This window comes from Netta rufina (genome assembly GCF_964035555.1).
Source record: "Netta rufina genome assembly, chromosome: 7".
NCBI classification, from domain to species: Eukaryota; Metazoa; Chordata; class Aves; order Anseriformes; family Anatidae; genus Netta; species Netta rufina.
This window is the reverse complement of record NC_140130.1, coordinates 7,370,416-7,388,746: the sequence shown is the minus strand read 5'-3', so window position 1 is coordinate 7,388,746 and position 18,331 is coordinate 7,370,416. Positions and strand designations below refer to the sequence as shown.

Sequence of the window (18,331 nt, the reverse complement as noted above, 5' to 3'; positions counted from 1 at the left end):
AAACTCTTCTTTTTCTCCCCAGGGATGATCTCGGGTGTCCTTGAATAGCTAACTTCAGTACGTGCATGGCCATCTGTACAGGACGTAGTGCCTTTGACAAACAAAAAGGACAAGCTTAATGCAACCAACATTCAAATCCCTCCACGTGCAATTATCTCCTTAAAAAAAAAAAAAAAAAAAAAAAAAAAAAAGTTTGGTACATAACTGGAAATAAAACAACTTTAAAGACCTTTCTCATCACCAAAACCTTCCCACTCAATCTGGTTTAACCCCTAAAGTTTCAAGGCAAGCCACTGCTCTGCTGTCATTCCACAGAGCCAAATCCTTTTTACTTGCCCCTCTCCTGCTCCTGAAGAGGTTGCCCCATGCCATTTTAAGTCAGACTATTCATTAGTGTGTGTAGGAAACGAAGATACCCTGTGACGATGTACAGCATGGCCTAGCATTTATTTTTGGTTTAAGTCACATCAAAACCCAACGTGGAAGGAAGGAAGAGAAGTAAGAGGGAGGCTGTTTAAAAGCAGTTTCAGCCGTGCCTCTGTTCAGCTGCCAAGCGTGACTCACCCAGATGGCCCAAGCATTGTCTAGACACCAATTCCACACATTTTTGGCTGCCACCCCTGAAGCATTTGAAGAAGCTGTGTCTTGTGCTAGCCACTCATCATTCCTTGAGAGCTAAGCTCTTAGACTGAGCACTGAGAGTAGAAGTATTATTACAAACAGGGGAACTGAAAGCAGTCCTGAGGACATTCCAGCATCAGATAGCATCGAGCAACGTAGGATAGAGGGCTTTATGCATGTGTTACAGCCCTGATGTACGCTTCAGATCTCACCAGCTATAAAAGGTCATCTACCTGCCCAAAGAACAGACGTTTGCTAGCTCAGGATACTAACGACTGTGCTGATAAAATGCAGAAGTGTTGATGAGAGAGTCAGACACTGGCTTCATCTAAGCCTTGGGGTCTGCAGGTATGTCTCACTAAAAAGACTGGAAAACATCTCTGGGTGAAACCAAAGCTGTGTACATTTGTGTTATCTAAAGCAAAGCAGGGCATACAGATGCTAGTTCAAAACTCTAGGTTTGATTAAATATAACAGTGGCTAAGCATGAGGAGCTGTCTCAGAAACTCCAGTAACTCGGCATCCTTCTCTCTCACCACCCCTTAGTCCACACGAACATGCCCCAAAGCAAATGTCTGATTATCGGCTGTACAAGGACTCGCTCACTCCTTTCTGTCTCCATTGATGGACTTTTCTTTGTTACCTTGCAGCCTTAGACTCTTACTTCTCTTTTATGCTCAGCTATGCCTGTAACTCCAGGCTTCCCCCCCCCCAGTGGCCTTAGATCTTGGTTTTCATTCCCTATTTTACAGATAATTTTTCCTTTTTTTTTTTTTTTTTTTTTTTTTTCTATAGGATATTATCATATCTACTTTAGTTGCATGAAACATTTATTTGGCACACCCAGTACAGATGTAACACGTCTGTGCTTTCCAGCCACATGAATAGTTATGGACCTCACAGGATACCTGCTTGCACTGTTATTCACTTTTGACTTCATCCTTTGGTCAGATCACTGTTTTCAGAACAGGATTTGGTTGGGAAGTTAAATTCTAATAGTCAATGGAGTTCTTACAGGAAACAAAGAACACAGTTTAACAGTGGAAAAATCGTGTCTCTTAGTCCTTTAGTTCCAGATGGACAACCATTCTGGAAGGAAAGCTCAAGATGACACAAGGGAAATCCTGTGCACAACTGACTGCTCTGTCCTGACACCTCTGTGTCACTCCCTCCAACCCTTTACACAGAGGCTGGGATGCTTCCCCCATCTGGTTCTTCACAGTTAGCCCCCACACAAAGAGGACAGCTTCCTGTGAGTTCTAAAAGTGTTTTAAAGTTCAAGATTTGTATTTTAGCAAGGTTTACCAGTTATTTAGAAAGAATTGAAGATGTACTCAAGCTTTTCCTTAGCAGTCATGCCACCAGGGCTCTGCTCTACTACCAGAACTCCCTTTGCCTCCCTTGGCCTGCTTTTGTTGCTTTATGCATTTTGTTACCGTTTACCTGTACACATGTCAAGAATTAGAGGAAAGCTGGTCTGGGAAACACAGTGTGAGCAACAGTAGGATGTATGAAGTAACTTGAGAGATCGCATACCATAAAACTCTTTAAAACTGGAGAAAAATATACTATGGACCATTCCAACAAACAAAAGGACGTAAGTTGATCTAACATGCTTCCTGAAATGTATGTGAAACCAAATGTACCAGATTTCAACGACCAGAGTGGTAATTCAAATTAAGGATTTTTAATGCAAGTATGAAAAGTAACTTATTAAAAATAGTTTATATTCTCAGTTGTCACACACACACACAAAGTGAATGCGAACTGGAAAAGGAAAGAAAGGAGAAAACGGTTAGAACTGAAACTGACATTTGCTCAAGAAAACCTTTCAAATCCTATTCTGTCCTTTACAGAAAAGCACTGGTTTCTATGTTTTAATTGACATTTCACTAGGGCACTGAAGGAATAACTATCAGAGATACCTCATGCCTTCAGGCCAAGAGTTCTTTGATCACTTTGAAATCCAAAGGTTAAAATGAAAACATAATGAGGTTTCTACTTGGAAGCATTTGAATCTAGCACAGGTGATTTTTGTATTAAATGAGCACTTAGTAGTAATCAGAAATCGATGTTTGTTGTGACCAAACCAATCCTATTATCAACACTTGCATTCTACTGGTGGCTTTATGTTACAGGCATCAGGTTTGTATGCTTCAATTAAGAAAATTACACAATTTCAATGCAACAGTTGATTTTGAAGACTTCAAAATCTTCACATTGTTACCTGCATTTATGCCTATTATAATGGTAATAAGCAGGATCCAGCACGCAGTGATTTTGATTTCTCTCATGTATGTACATCAATTTCTCTACAGAAATACAAGCAATTCTCACATCTTTCAAATACAAAACATTCAAAATCAGAAAAAAAATAAATCCATATAAACACGTGAGGAAATCACAAGAAAGGAATTTGGGAAACATAAGTGCTTTAGTCTGGTTTTATATTCTCCCATTCCCATGCTACCTAAGGATGGCCATTATTATCCACTGTAAGAGTAGGGAAGCTTACTCATGATCAATTTCTACTTTTATCTGTCCATCTGACAGTGATAGAAATGTTAGAAATGGAGAGACTGCAGAAGGATAAAGGGCTAAACATAATTCTAAGTAAAAAAATCTGCTAACAGTTTGATGGGCTAGTAGTATTATTGTTTTTTGTGTGTGTGTTTTTTCTTGTTTGTTTGTTTGTTTTTTAGATGATAAAGTGACATAACCTTACATTATAAAATGCAGATTCCACAGAACTAAGAAAGGTTACAAATACATTATTAATCAGTTAGAGACTGTTTTGTTTCATCAACTGTTTTGGTGATATCTTATTCTTTAATGTTTAAACACATTAACCTAGGGAATCACAAAATGGAGATTATATCAGAATGGGCAAATCCTTCATCAAGACCAAAATAATCTTATTGTAAGGCAACAGATAATATTAAATAAAATCTGCATAAAAAATCAAGTTAAAAACTGATTCTCTAGCAGCAATGAATATATAAAAATATAGTTTTACAATATAATATATATTTTTAAATATATATCCCAATAACTCATTTGTGTTGAAATTTCCACTAATTCCATGAAAGATAAATTCTGATTTTTGTCCTATTTCACTGATCCTTAGCATCCTTTTCTGCATGCTTTTCTCAAAGGTTGGTGAGATAACCTGCTAGGACAAATGTGTACTGTTGCTACAGGCAGAGCCAGGTCTATAGAAGTGCTACTGATGGATTTAGAACTGTATTACTGGCTGATTTTGACTGTCAAAATAAAAAAAAAAAAAAATAGAAATTGCACTTTCAACAGTCATGGAAAGCAAGTTTTCCCCCCTCTCCACTGACAGATCACTCTAAAGCAGCTCCACTTGTGATATGGGCAGTGTTTACTGTTGCTGCTAACTGCTGAGGATGAAAGCTTTTTAACAAAAATGGAGTTTTCTACCTGCCTGGTTTCCAACTCATTCCTAGGGAGAGCAACAAAGAATTTTCACCAGCTAACACCCATCTGCTGAACTCCCTGACATGCTGAATGCAATTCAGACCCATGTTTATGAAGGCAAAGCTTACTAATTTGATGGTAGTACTACAGTAACAGAGTGCATTATTATTCAGGAAGAAGTGTTGGCAACATAAGGTGATACTTTTGTGCTATATAGTGTAAGCATAAACCTTGCTGGCTTCTAATGCTACCCAGAAACTCTGCACCCATGTTACTGCACCAAATATATGGAAGAATAAGACATATATGAAATGTGACAGACCAAAAAAAAAAATCAGAAAGTAGAATCAAAGCTTAGTTTGGATCACATAGTTACAGGATATTATCTTAAATCAATTTAAAATTATTTTCCAGTGAATAAAATCTGAGCCATCAACTCTAATTTTCACTGCAAGTTTCAGTTTTAAACAATGACTAAGATGATGGTGGACACCTTGGCCTGGAGATCCCCAAGGAACAGTGAAAAAAAATCAGACAAAAGTACTGTAGTTCCACAGAGCAAAAAGGAAGCAAAACGTGCAGCATTCCTCTGCTGCTGCATTCCTCAAGTACACTGCAAACTATTTATTGATAACAATTGTTATTTGTGACCTACATGTTGATAACATATTCTTATATGTATTTTAGACAAACAATAGTCCAGATCTTCAGCAAGTATTAATTACTATAATATCTCCAGGTTCAGTAATATGCAGCTGACAGACAACACCTGCAGTGAATTTACTTGCCATTGTGTTAGGACTTTTTACAAAAGGATAGCAGGACTGTCCTTACAGAAACACTGCTTCAGCATTTCTGTCCTTGAGTGGCAAATAAAGTACTATGAAACATATTTAGCTAAGCTACAATTGATTTGTGTCAAAGCACTGCCATCATCTTTTAATGTGCATGGCACATTCACTCTGAACACTTCTCCCTGAGGATTACTCTCCTTAATATGCCAAACACTAACAATTAAAAATTAAACCTGGCTGGCAGAACATCTTGGGCTTTTATTGTCCTCAGTGTATCATCTGGTCACCAATGTTCATCAACCTCTGATTACAAAAATTGATATTACCCTTCAGAATAGCTAACAAGTCAAAAATATGTGTTCAGTTCTGTCAATCGAGTGCTTCACTAGGGAACAGTGATAAAAGCCAGTGGCAAAAATAAACTTTATCCCCAAAACAACACCAGTCTGTTCAAATACTACATATCCAATAAGGCCAGCTGGTGGGCTGTGCAGTTCCCCATGACCCTATGATGTCTCAGATTAGGAATGCACAATGACTGCAAATCAAGAAGGTAACAATCTTAAAAAGCTGTATTTTATTTCCCTGTTAAGCTGCACAACTGTACAAAAGACAGCCATGACTTTCATTCTTTCCTATTCCTGTAATTCATCTGACACTGGGAAGTTGAATGAAGTGGTTTTCAAACTTCTTCCTGTCAGAAAAGAGCTGTATCGCTGATGTGCCAGCTTCAGAAACCATTGTTTTACATGCAGTCTCTGTCCAAAAAGGCTGACAAAAAATGTATGAGTTACTGCTCTGTGAAACTCATAATAATCACCTTTGTTGTTGAGAGAGTTAGGTCGCTTATGAGGGTTAAAGATTTCTCCCTCTTGGGTGCAGAATATTAATAGAACCTTTTTGCTTACCGGAGGATCTTGATCCTCTGCTGAAACGGTAGTGATAACGGTGCCCTTGACTGCATCAGGAGCAACCATTCCCCTGTAGAGCTTTTTGCTAAATACCGGCGAGTAATCGTTCATATCCTGCAAAACATAATTAAGAGTTTAGTGCTGAAGTTTAAACAAAAGTATAGACACATTCACAACTGATCTTTCAAATTCTACCCAATCACTCCCTCTTAATTAGGAAACCTATTTGCCTTTCAGAGTCCCTCTTGGCTCTCAATTCCATTACCACCAAACAAAACTAGCACAGAAGGGGAAGATGCCGAAGTTTCAAAACAACATATTCATACGAGACAGATCAACAGAAGGGAATTCTGCAGAAAAACACAGTCTCACAAGTAAACAAAGCAGAGATTTCCGTGACAGCTGTTTCTCAAGCAGTGGGCCACAACGTGGCTTTGCTAATTTTCTAAAATGAATGAGCTTGCCGTTGCTTGACAGTGTGTGTTACCTCTAATATGCAATAAATGAGGGGAAAACATAACATCAGATTAATATCAACACTTCACTAATACGCTGTTCTGCAGACAGATGCGTATGCTGTCAAAAAACAGCTTCAAAGGCCCAATTGTAAGCCCAATGCCATTGTCACAATAACACATGTGCATGCACCTTGGCACCTGTAAACATGCACACAGCTGTGTGTGCATACATTTATGGGTGCATCCATGTGCAAAAGAGAACCCCAGCCAAACACCGAGCTGGGTGGGACTGGGGGACCTGCAGCCTGCACGCGCTGCGCCAGCTTGCACCAAGGTAGATGCGAGCAGAGATACACGCCGCTCTCACCGACGCGTTCACTCCGCGCATCAGGGGCTGTGGAAATTTAGAAACTCAGCCACCATCACTGGCTGTTCCAGAAACTCATTCATTGTTCCCACCCTAAGTTGTCAGGAATTCATTTTTTGCCAACGTCTTCTCACAGTGAGGCCCAGAAAATACGCATGTTCTTTAAAAATAAAAAAATTAAACACACATCTTTAAATCACAATATTTATTCTTATAATAAAACTATTTCAGTTTCTTCTGTCGAGCCACCTTCCTAGCATGAGTTCTTTTGAGAACAGATTCATTTTTGTGTACTACTACGTCCCGTTTTGCACAGATGGATAGCAGATTTTGGTTTTCCCTGTTACAGAGAAAATCCAGAACAAGTAAGAGATACAATATGCCTTCAGCACAGAGGAGTGACTTTACTGATCCACAAAGGAAAAGGAGACTTCTTCCCCTCCCTTCAAGCAGAGCACAGGGGCCACCCACCTCCTGGGCTACCCACACAAACATGGCTACTCAGTATTTACACACAGATGCTTCTACCTGTTGTTACAGGTCTTCATGCTGCAAATGCTACATGCTGCTGCTGGCCTGTGTGCTACATTAGCTTTTAAAACATTCATATATATCTCATCAGAGGTAATAAACATCTATGAAGAAATCACTGTTACAAACCCATGTAATACAGGCCTGAAAAATTAATGTTATGTTCTGCTGAAAGGTCTGCAATTCAAGCCTTCAACGCATTGGAAATGCATTTTACCGATTTTCAGTTTTTCAAAGAGACAATTGGACCATCAAATTACAATAAAAAGCGACAACTAGGCAATTCAAACTAGGAGAGCATTCAAAAGAATAGAATTTGGAAAAACATTCACATTCAAATAGATTAGCATTTCTGTATGGAATTACAGGCATTGAATCTTTTTCTTTCAAATTCTTGACCTGTTTGCAAGAAGATAATTTACTTCAATTAAGAATGTAAAACCAAGGAATAATTTACATAAACAATTTTGCTCCCCTGGACTCTTCAAAGTGACACCATGTTTGTAAAATAAGCCATCCTTTGTTCTGCTTTGCTCCCTGAAACTCCACTCCAGAGCAGTGCAGCACAGTGGCAAAGCAGCCAACATCACACAGCAGTCTCCCCCTGTCAGGCTCCATTCACAGCCCATTCTACCTCAAAGAAAAGATGCAGTTTATTTATTTGAAGCAGACACCAAGTAGCTCTGCATACAGAAAACCATCAGCAAAAGGTGGTACATAAAAAATAATCTTGAGTATTGTCTGAGGAGCATCATACAATGCTGCATGCACAGGCACTACCGCTGCATAAACCCCAGTATTTGGAAGTGTTTTGTTTTGTAGGCCCTCAAGTTTTTCAGTGAGAGGTACAACCTTTTACAGACCATACTGTCACAGAAAAGATAGGTTCTGCCCTTCCGCATGAAGACTCCATCTGAACCAACTACTGGTATGGTACTTAACAAGGACTTAGCATTTTCTGGAACAGCTCAGCCTTTTTTAAAAAAATGTCTCTCTCTGCACCTGCACAGACACAGCCCTGTCTACTCTTTGTTTCTTGGCACAGCAGCAGAAGATTGCACTCTGCTACTTCCTCATTCTGGGGGAATCTGGGGGAGTCACCATGTGATGTTTTTATTATCTTCTGTGCACCTGAGCACCCGAAAGTCTGCAACTTACAGTGCTGGAAAGCCTAATCCTGTTGAAAGATGATACACTACATGCTCTGCTATAGAAAATGACTAAGTCATTCCAATTCCTACACCTGTTTTTCAAGATACATGGATCAACACAAAATATACACGAATACAAAGTGTAGCACGAAGTAGAAAATCAGAAGGCTTCCTGTCCTAACTTACTTCTCTGAGTGGAGCTTTATGCATGATTGGGCCTCATAAACCTTACCCAAGCCAAGCAACCAGACAGCAAATACTTCAGCCCTACCTAAACAGAGCAGCTCCAAGTGCTTTTCTTCCTGGCTCCTCTCTTCCCAATCCCTAAAGCAGCTACTTGTTTTATACAGCAGAATTCAAACTTACATGTTCTTGCTTTTATCACAATGAAAGTTCCTCAGAAGAATTATGTCTTCCCATAACACAGCTGCAATAAATACACTTCAGAGAGAGCAAGACTGACATTACAGACAGGTGATCAAGTCTCATATGCTCATCACAATGCTTCTGACAAATAACTGCCAGAAGCAGAAAGGGAACTTCTGCAGGCAGAAGGCATACACGCGGAACACACAGATGGCATGGGAAGCGCTTTATTGGTTGTAGTGCTTTCTTTATTCCAGTAGAAGTCTTTGTTCAGTGGCAGGAGGAAAAAGATGACCCTTCTGGGCTATTTCCCATGCAGGAAGTAGAGGTTTTGTTACAGGCATGTTGGGGAAATTCATTTCCTCCTAGTATTTTCATCTCCTCCAAGTGGTATCATTTCTCTTCACAAATTATGGGCACTTAAAGGCATCAGAAAGGTCACAAAGAGAAACTATTGCACCAGCTAAAACCAACTAAAAAGCACCAACACCAAGGATGGAGTACAGTCTACATCTGATTCTGTTAGAGTATAGAAGGAAACCAAATTCCACATTTTTTAAAAAAAAACAGCTCAAGGTCACAGGCATGATCCCCCATGCCCCTGCCATCAGTCCTCCTAGTTTGTTTTTCTGCACCACGCCAGACTTCACACTGAGAAGTGGTCAGCATGCAGGACTCCCCAGATGCATGCAGAGATGCAGTTTTCAGGCTTTGATGAGAGGGATTTGGAGCAAAAATACAGCATTTTAGAGAAAGTACTGGGCCTTGCCATGACTGGAGACCAAGGACATGGAGTGGCATGCTCCTGCACAGCTACATAATTGAAGATGACTTTACTTCTGAAGGCTTCTGTTGAAACACCACAAAAATGGCTTTGCACTGACATGTATGTGGCTTATGGACGCAATCAATAACCACAGTTTAGGAGTGGGATGGCAATCTTACACTCCTTTTTACTGCCACTTTGTGGAATTACCGCTTAAAAACTATGGTATAATCCTGCACGTACCCTCGTGGCCAAACTGTGGTGTCTTCCAACCTTTCACAGTCCACTGCTTCGTCCATATAAATCCAGGCAGCTATTAACTATCAAACACACACAGAACGGCAAATGGGAAATGCAGGTAATGGATTCTCTGCATACCTTGCTTTGAAATACTTGGCTGTGTATTTTGACAGTAAGGTAATAGCAGCCACATATTTATATATAAGTACAAAATTGCCTTTATGTCACTGCTCATCTAGCTGAAGATTTATTGTATTTTTGCATGTCTTTGTTTACACAACTGGGTCAGAGTCAAAGCGTAACAACCCAAAGCTCTCTTCCTACCACAGTTCCTCATCTCACACCACTTTTTGTTTCCCCTTGTTTCACATTGCTCACAGTGGGGAAGACATAAAAGCAGGACAGCACAAGCCCTTACTCCTTTCCCTTGCACGTGTAAGAATATAAAGCAACAAGGAAGCACAATATGGGAGGTATACTCAAATACTGTCATTTCAGAGAATCCACAGTCGTGGTCTCAAAATCAAATGAAGATGTATCATGAGATTTCTTGATGAAAATTCATTTATTAACTCTGATGCCTCCCTCAGCTCCTGAGTGATGCCACTTGCTGATCAATCTCCTCACAATCTGAACAAGACACATCCCATTCACAATATTTGAAGGGCTGTTATTTATCAAAGGGGCTAGAGGAAACAATACTGACCAGCCTGCAAATAATATGAAAACGATGAACAAAAATGTTGGTGAACTAAGATATACATCCAGGAATGCCAATGAGGAGAAACAAGCATGGGGGAGGAAAGGCACTAAGAAGCAAATCAATATGTAATTTAAAAACCATTAAGACAGTCACTAGCAGTTATGAACTAAAACCAAAGAAGGTGCTCCCCGACAGGTGGCAGCTGCCGATGTGGGAGGGCAACACAGGACAACTGCGCAAGAACAATATCTGCAGTACAGCAGTTCCAGCATGAAATTAACTTGTAAACTTAAATGGGCTTCAGAGACAATAATAGATTTTTGATTTATGGTGACACTGAATGACCTTTAATATTTGTGCTTCAAGTTAAGGATATAAACATGTAACACCTGGGTGCGATACTCTGTTCTGCCTCCTCATTCACTCATCCCGAAGCTGCACAATTTGGACCAAGTCACTGCCATCTGCTTTGCACCATCACCACCCGAAGTGCACACGGATGGCATGCACGGCACGTGAATCACAGCACAGACCCCACACATCTGTATAGCCACACGCAGCAAGCAGCAGCTAGGCTAGCTCAGCCACTTCTGCAGCTCCTGAGTCACCAAGTTACCACTGGTTATGATGGGCTGTCACAAAGCAGAGCAGTCCCAGTACTCCTCTATGACTTTGCACTGGATCCTACAGATCCATCTTCCAGCACATCCCCAGCTGTTTAAAATCTCACGCTTCAGAAACACATCCCAAGCAGCAAAGCCTGCACAAGTCTAATGTACCAGGAGTTGCTACGACAGTTACAAAATGTTTGGAGAATTCTTCCTGAAAGGAGAAGCCAAATATGCAGGGATTACAGCTCTTTCCTGCTAGGCACCGGGTGCAAGGCAGTTGTGATGGATCAGGATACGGCCCCTTCTTACTCTTGTGAACTCCATCTGCAGCTCCTGACTGTCAGGGAATTTTAAAGAACAGCAACATTACAATGCACGACAGACTTGACTGATTTGAGCATTTTCTCACTGAAAACTTTCTGAAAAACAACGAGTTTTTGACATGCTTTCTTAAAAAATGTTGTTTTTCTTAAGAGAAAAATGAACAGTAGGAAGTTAATTTTTCATCACCTATCTTGACACAAACAGAAGCAACACAAGATGGCACTTAGATACTTTAGATATTTACATATATACACACATATATATGTGTGTGTATATATATATATATATTAATTTTTTTCCTCGAGCATAATCATGTGTACAAACGCCCAGTTATTGTGCACAGGGAACCCCATTACTAATGGAAAAATCTGCTGCCTTTAGCCTGCAGTGCACTAGAGGGCAGCCCTGCCAAATAGGAGTGAAGCTTCTCCTCCCCCCAGCCCTCGTAAAAATCTGTTTTACCCTCTCCCAGTTCTCTCCTTATGGAAACAGGCTTATACTTTTTTCATCTAGTAGTGATCTTGTTTTATATAGCTTAAAAAATCAGCCTGATTTTCAGCTTACATTTTTTGTAGAATGTGACCTAATTATAATCAAGTATTGATTATTTATTAAAATAGCTACAATGCCACGACAGTGAAATCTGATCATTAAGTTGCTGAACAGATCCAGAGCGACAAACTCCTATAGAAAGAGCACAAAGCTCAGAAATTCTGCTGATTTATTCAGACCACTACGAGTCTGTTGGAAGTTTTTTACCATTATTAACTGAGTACGTATGCAGAAGTGCCTACCTGAGGAGACTGCATTACAAATGCAAAATGCTCTTTATTCTCATCTCTCTCCTCAACTCCTGGAGCAGAAAGCATTCTACCATAAAACTTCTAAAAGCCTGAGAAGAAACACTTACCCTCCTGCTTCTGACCTGTTGACAAAATCACTCTAGGTTGGTTAGGGACATTAGCTTCTTAAATATTACATACTCGTGCTTTGTGAATCATTTCATAAAGAGTTTTTAAATACATCCAAGTGTTTTTCCTGCCACTTTGGGACTGTGCTCTTCGATTATAGCTGCTGATGCTAAGGTTTCTAGTCATCTGTATCTAAGTGGAAATCAACATGCCCTCACTATAAAAACCAGCATGACTGAACAGCGTCTGAGCTAATAAATGCATATTAGGCATTTACAGCTCCTTTTGCAGTCTGCTGGCTTTTATCACGTGTAATAAATAGAACAAATGTATTTTTAAAGTTGTCCCTACTTCCACTAATATTAAATGTACATTAACATAATCCCACTAAAGGAGAAAGCAAGGAGGTTTACTTCAAAACATAGTGTATGTCACACTAAAATTTTCACTTTCTCAATTTTTCTCCAAGTATTAATACATTTAATTTGCTACTGTCACTTGGTTTTGAACATCTGCCAATTAAGCCTATGTGCACATTACCAGAGCTGGTGGCTTCCCATCTAAGCTGCCTCCAAGTGTTTAATAATCCCTTGGTGTTTGGGGATTTCCAAGGAGAAATTTAACATTCCTCTACTTTTCCCTCGAAACTCTCTTCTACAGAAAGCAAAGTGTTTTTTTGGCATCACTACACTTGAAAATCATTATTTCTCCTGTGTTTTCTTCAGCTGTAGGAAGATGTTGCTCAAAACCCTCTTAAAAGAAGCACAAAGTAATTCATTAATAAATGAGCGGAATGGAAATCCCCTGTTTTTCTAATATAATCCCATTACTAGAAAAGGAATTTTTATTTCCCTTTCACTTAAACATCTACTACGCCACATATACAGCTACAGCAAAATGCAGAAGATCTTTACCTTATGCCAAGAGTTTATACATATATGTGGTTGTGTAAACTGTAAGTATTCTTTCACTAAGCAAATACTCATGCAAACAGAGATGCTACAACAAACAAGTATTTTCGAGGCCTCAATAACCACTAAGAGTTTCATCACAGAAGTCTCCTATAAGTGTACTGTAGGCAGTTAATGCACTAAAATTGGGACAATAACCAGGATCTTAAGATTTCAAGCAAACTCTCATCCTTCTGCTGAATGACCCATTTAAGTTAACAATACTGGTTATCTGTCGTAATTTACCCAGCTAACTCTGTGGAGCGGTACACAGCAACAAAATATAGCACAACCAGATGTATCTAGACTTTCAGATAGATTGCAAAGGGATTAAAAATGAATAACCACGCTATGACTTGTAATCACTGAGGTAAGGTAATTCTCTTTGAGATATTCCCAACTATCCTTCCTGTGAAATTTGTGCTTTCATTTCATCAGTTTCTGTAATTGATGCTAAGAAGAACACAGAACAATTTATACTTGCTAATGTATAAGATAAACTTAATTGCAAAAAATTATCTACTTTTAACTTATCTCAGTGACGCTTAACTTTAACACTGGTTTTACAAACACAGCAGTATGTTGATTTTATCATCTGTAGTCATAGATGTGATGGAAAATCTCCTGTTATTATTTCTACCTCATATCCAAGAGTGTTCCCATTTCAAAGTTGTGACCCTTATGAAAAATACAACTTCTATGAAAAAAGTGAAATTGTTGTATGACTTAACATAGAAGTACATAAATTAACCAGATAACGGAGCAACAAGAACTCTAGGTTCCTTTCCCATTCTTTAAGCAATTTCCTAAGGCTCTGTTAATGAGCACACACCACCTTTAAGGCTCTTGCATCGCACCACTCTATTCATTCCTCTAAGATACATACCAAAGCTTGCAAGCAAACTTTTCTTCATGGTCCAATATTTTCATTTACCAATGCATTCTTTAATTTATTTATTTAAAGTCCAATGAAGTAAGTCAGTACTTCAAAACTACAACTAGTGTGCCACAAGTATTTGAAATAGACTTACGTATCAGACACAGTGATTAAGTTACAAGAACCAAGGTTAGAGAATCATGTGGTGCTGAGTACCTTAGAGCAGCAAGTTAAAAATCTTTGTGATGATGTTGGCAGGCTATTGCAATGAACTGTGTGAACCGGCACGCAGAATTTTGTCTTTAATTGGGTCTAGTGCTTCTTTGCACAGGGTTTTTTGTTTGTAACTATACAAAATGGAGACTTGTTAACATGGTATAACTGCCTCTTTCTAATACTTAGTGTTCAGAAGGCCCTGAAATGTCTCATAATATGAATTAAGTTTCATAGTGGAATATGCGAAGCAATAAATGACTTTAGCAGATAAATGAACAGGTAAGTTGAGATCGAAAAAACAGATCTGCTTACTGGCACCACAGTGCAACACTGTGCCTGTTATGCCATAAATCCTGCTAGAAAATAGAAAAATAAGCAGATAAGCAGTTGCATTTTGGATGAAATGCAGCTCCTTTTTTTTCTTTTTCAATGGGAATTTGTTTTTGTTACATGTTAGAAAGGAAAGATTACTTTGGGGATGTAAATTTACTGAAAAACGTAAAAACAAACTAAATTTTATTTTAGAACTATTAGAAGCGGAGGATGTGTTTGACTGTGATTCACCAGTCTTTCATCTTCATGTATCCTTCATTACCTGCATAGTGACTGGCAGCAAATCTTCATTATTATTGTAATTAAATCTCACTATAACATGAATTCCCACCATAGTGAAGCACTGATAGATTACTGCTCACCTGCTCATTACAAACAAGACCTGAATTAATTCATAGTCTTGCAAGGACACACAAAAAAAGTGGCAACTACACACGTGTGTAATTAAACATCTACTGGAGCTGAGTTTGAACCAAAATGTCCTCTCTCCTTGATGACAACCTGTGGATCCACCTTCTCCCATTCTTCTTTTAGTGACCGTTTAAGCATTTTATAGAAACCAATGCCACCCATTCCACAGCACTCTCCATCAGTGCAGTAAAGGTGCTGTGTTAGAGGAGCAAAGTGTCCTGCTCTAACATTTTATTCCAGCTCCAGTCTCAAGTGCCAGGTTACTGCAACAGAGCTTTGCTTTCCTAGCTTTACTGGGGGCTCTAACTGATTGTTTTGAGATGGTGATTCGTTCAACAAACATCCATCTTCTTCCAACCCTCCTACCTTAGAAAAGCAAAGAAATTATGCTTCTGTGTGTTCTGATTTGAGGCACAGGTTGTTAGGAAAACACAGGGAGCTTTCTCATGTAATCAAGTTGGAATTCGGCACTGCTATGGCATCAAGATCATACTGTGAACAAAGATGGTGAAGGGCCCAGAGGGCAAGGCTTGTGAGGAGCAGCTGGGGGCCCTCGGTTTGTTCAGCCCAGAGCGGAGGAGAAGAGGGGAGGCCTCATGGCAGCCTGCAGCTCCATCATGGGGAGCGGAGGGGCAGGCTCTGAGCTCTGCTCTCTGGGGACAGCAACAGGACCTGAGATGACCGGATGAAGCTGGGACAGGGGAGGGTCAGGCTGGTGTTAGGGAAAGGGTCTGCACCCAGAGGTGGTCGGGCACAGGGACTGGGCACAGCACCAAGCTGCCAGAGGTCAAGGAGCATTTGGACAGCACTCTCGGACACACAGGCTGATTTTGAGTGATGCTGTGTGGAGCCAGGACCTGGACTCAGTGATCCTCGTGGGTCTCTTCCAACTCTGGTTATTCTATGATTTTGTTATTTGCTTCTAATTTGAATATGAATGTTCTCGAGAAACAAACTGATGAAAGACCACTGAGAGCAACCAAATCAGAGACTTTACCCGTTACATGTTTTCACTTGGTTGGCTGGTTTCTTTTGAGCACAGTTTCCAAGGAACGGGAGACTTAGCACAGTGACTGTGAGAGATGCAAACTCACCCCACAAAAAGTACTAATCAACACATATAAAACATGACCCAAAAGTATACAACTTGTAGCTTTTCTTTTGACCTACAATGCATGCAATTGTACACATGCTTAAGAGCAGTTAGATCAGCAGGTGGCTTCACTATTCAAATCCTACTCAGTAATCCGAGTCCTACCAACGGAGAGACAGAGCTAATTTTTGTCTTTATTAACTGGACAATTTTAAGACAACTATTTGTTTTCAGAACACCTCAGCCAACAAGTCTTTCCAAAGCACTATTATTTTAAGCCACTTTTATTTCCAGCTTATAGTTTAATGCAGAAGTCAACTAGGAATCACTATTCATCCGCTTGCTCCATGCTACCTGATTAATTTGTAAGACTTCCTTGTTTCTTATGGTTATGTTTTTACCTGAACATAAAATACTGTGCCCTGGCTAACAAAAAGATTTTTCAGTTAAAAAAAAAAAAAAATGAAGATTGTATGAAATCTCAAATTACTCACTGTAGATATATTGCTAGCAAAGCAGTGACAGAAACAAAATCACACCTCCAGTCTCCAGTGCAAAAGTTTATAATTTGACAACAGTAACAAAGAAAAACAAACAAACAAACAAAAAACCCACAACCACCACAACAACAAAAAAAAAACAACACCTCTTCTCAGTAACACAAGAGGACTATTTTAAGTGTTGTATCTCCTCAATGTCACACTTCTCTTGAAAAATTAATTTGACAGTTGCACTTCGGAACTCTGTCCCTAAGGACAGATGGTACAGTTGGTTTACCAAATCTGGAAATTTATTCTGTAATGTTTCTAGCAGTCCACTGGGATTAAGGCATGGCAGGAACTACATGAAATATTTTGTCATCAGATTTGTAATATGGCATTGCTAGAAACATACCAATCAGTTTTTACTTATTCTTCTGGCTCTATCCCTTTGAATCATCTGTCAGAGGTAACAGCACCATTATACTATATACTCTACTTAAAAAAAAATAAAAATTTCCTAGAAAACAGAAGGAGTAAGAAAAAGCAGTTATAATAAACAAGAGACAAACTAATACAAAAATAATGATGGTACTACTAATAAGAGGAAATCATAGTGTAAAATATGCAAGCATCATACAGGCCCCATTTTACACAGATTCTTACAATGTAATGTGTAGGGAACACATTACTCATTTAACAGCAATCTAAACTGGGAAAAAGTTAGTCCTTTTTTCTCTGAAGAAGCTCTACTACTACAGTAGTTGTTTGCAAACAGTAAATCCTGATAATAAGCACACCATTGGAACAGTAAGGGTTCTACTTCTTCCAATCCTAGAAAACATTTATATTGTGAGGGGATGCTTAGAAGTGCCATAGGCACTACGGACTCTCTAAGCAAACTCAACCTTCCCAGGCACCAAGTGAATGCAAACCTCTGCCACTTTCCTGGTGAGAGAAACAGTGCCTCCGCAGCGGGAAACCACTATGCAACAGCACACAAGTTGTCTCTTGGAGGTGCTAATACTTTCTTGCCTTAAACTTAATTTTCAAGACTTACAAAATTCACTGCTTCTAACCTTTTCTTTTTTTTTTTTTTTTTTTTAATCTATGTGCATTTGTACTAAAAAAAGAAAAAAAAAAAGGCAAACAACAACAACAACAAAAACGTACAGTAATTAGTTCTGTGTTCTTGATTACACACCAGATTACCACCACCAATTAATCAGGATGAACACTTGTGTAACCTCTCCAGCCATCCCATATTAAGAATGACTCATTAGGACTTTCCGGTAAAGCTACATAAGCAGCAAGAGGAAGAAAAATCTCAGGCAAGAGGAACTCCATGCTACCTACACTATTCCTCCTCAGCAATACTAGAAACAATGCAACAGCATCTGATTTATAAAACAGGAAACTAGAGAAAAATGAGATGAAATTTTGTTTACTTTAAGACTATCAATATTACTTTCTGGCTAAATGCAACTTCCTAAAGGCATATTCAAACACAGGATGATTTTCCTCATTAAAAGCACAATTAATTCATTATTTTTCCTTCAATTTCCTTCAAATAAGGAATCATAAGTCAAACACTGTAAAGAGCCACTTGGCTGCAGCAGTGGCAAAGAACATATTTTAATACTGACATGCAGGTAACAGATGAAGTTGTTTTGCAATCTGTGTTTTGATCAAGTTCAGGGAAGGTTAATATAAACTATTTGTAACCTGTCATGCCAAAGGCTGAGAGTCTAAGGAAAGTCACAGCGTGTATCCACCC

The 18,331-nt window shown here is 39.2% G+C and overlaps 1 protein-coding gene across 4 annotated transcripts in view; it reads right to left on the bottom strand.

Annotated features, from left to right (window-relative positions):
* Nucleotides 1-18,331, bottom strand: part of PCDH15 (protocadherin related 15) — a gene marked incomplete at both ends in the record, with an annotated part of 362,472 nt that overhangs the window by 101,737 nt on the left and 242,404 nt on the right. For all 4 annotated transcript variants that reach the window (XM_084290012.1, XM_084290010.1, XM_084290013.1 and 1 more), the window contains one exon: nt 5,765-5,881. In XM_084290012.1, coding sequence (XP_084146138.1) covers nt 5,765-5,881 — 117 coding nt within the window. The remainder of the gene's footprint in view (nt 1-5,764; nt 5,882-18,331) is intronic.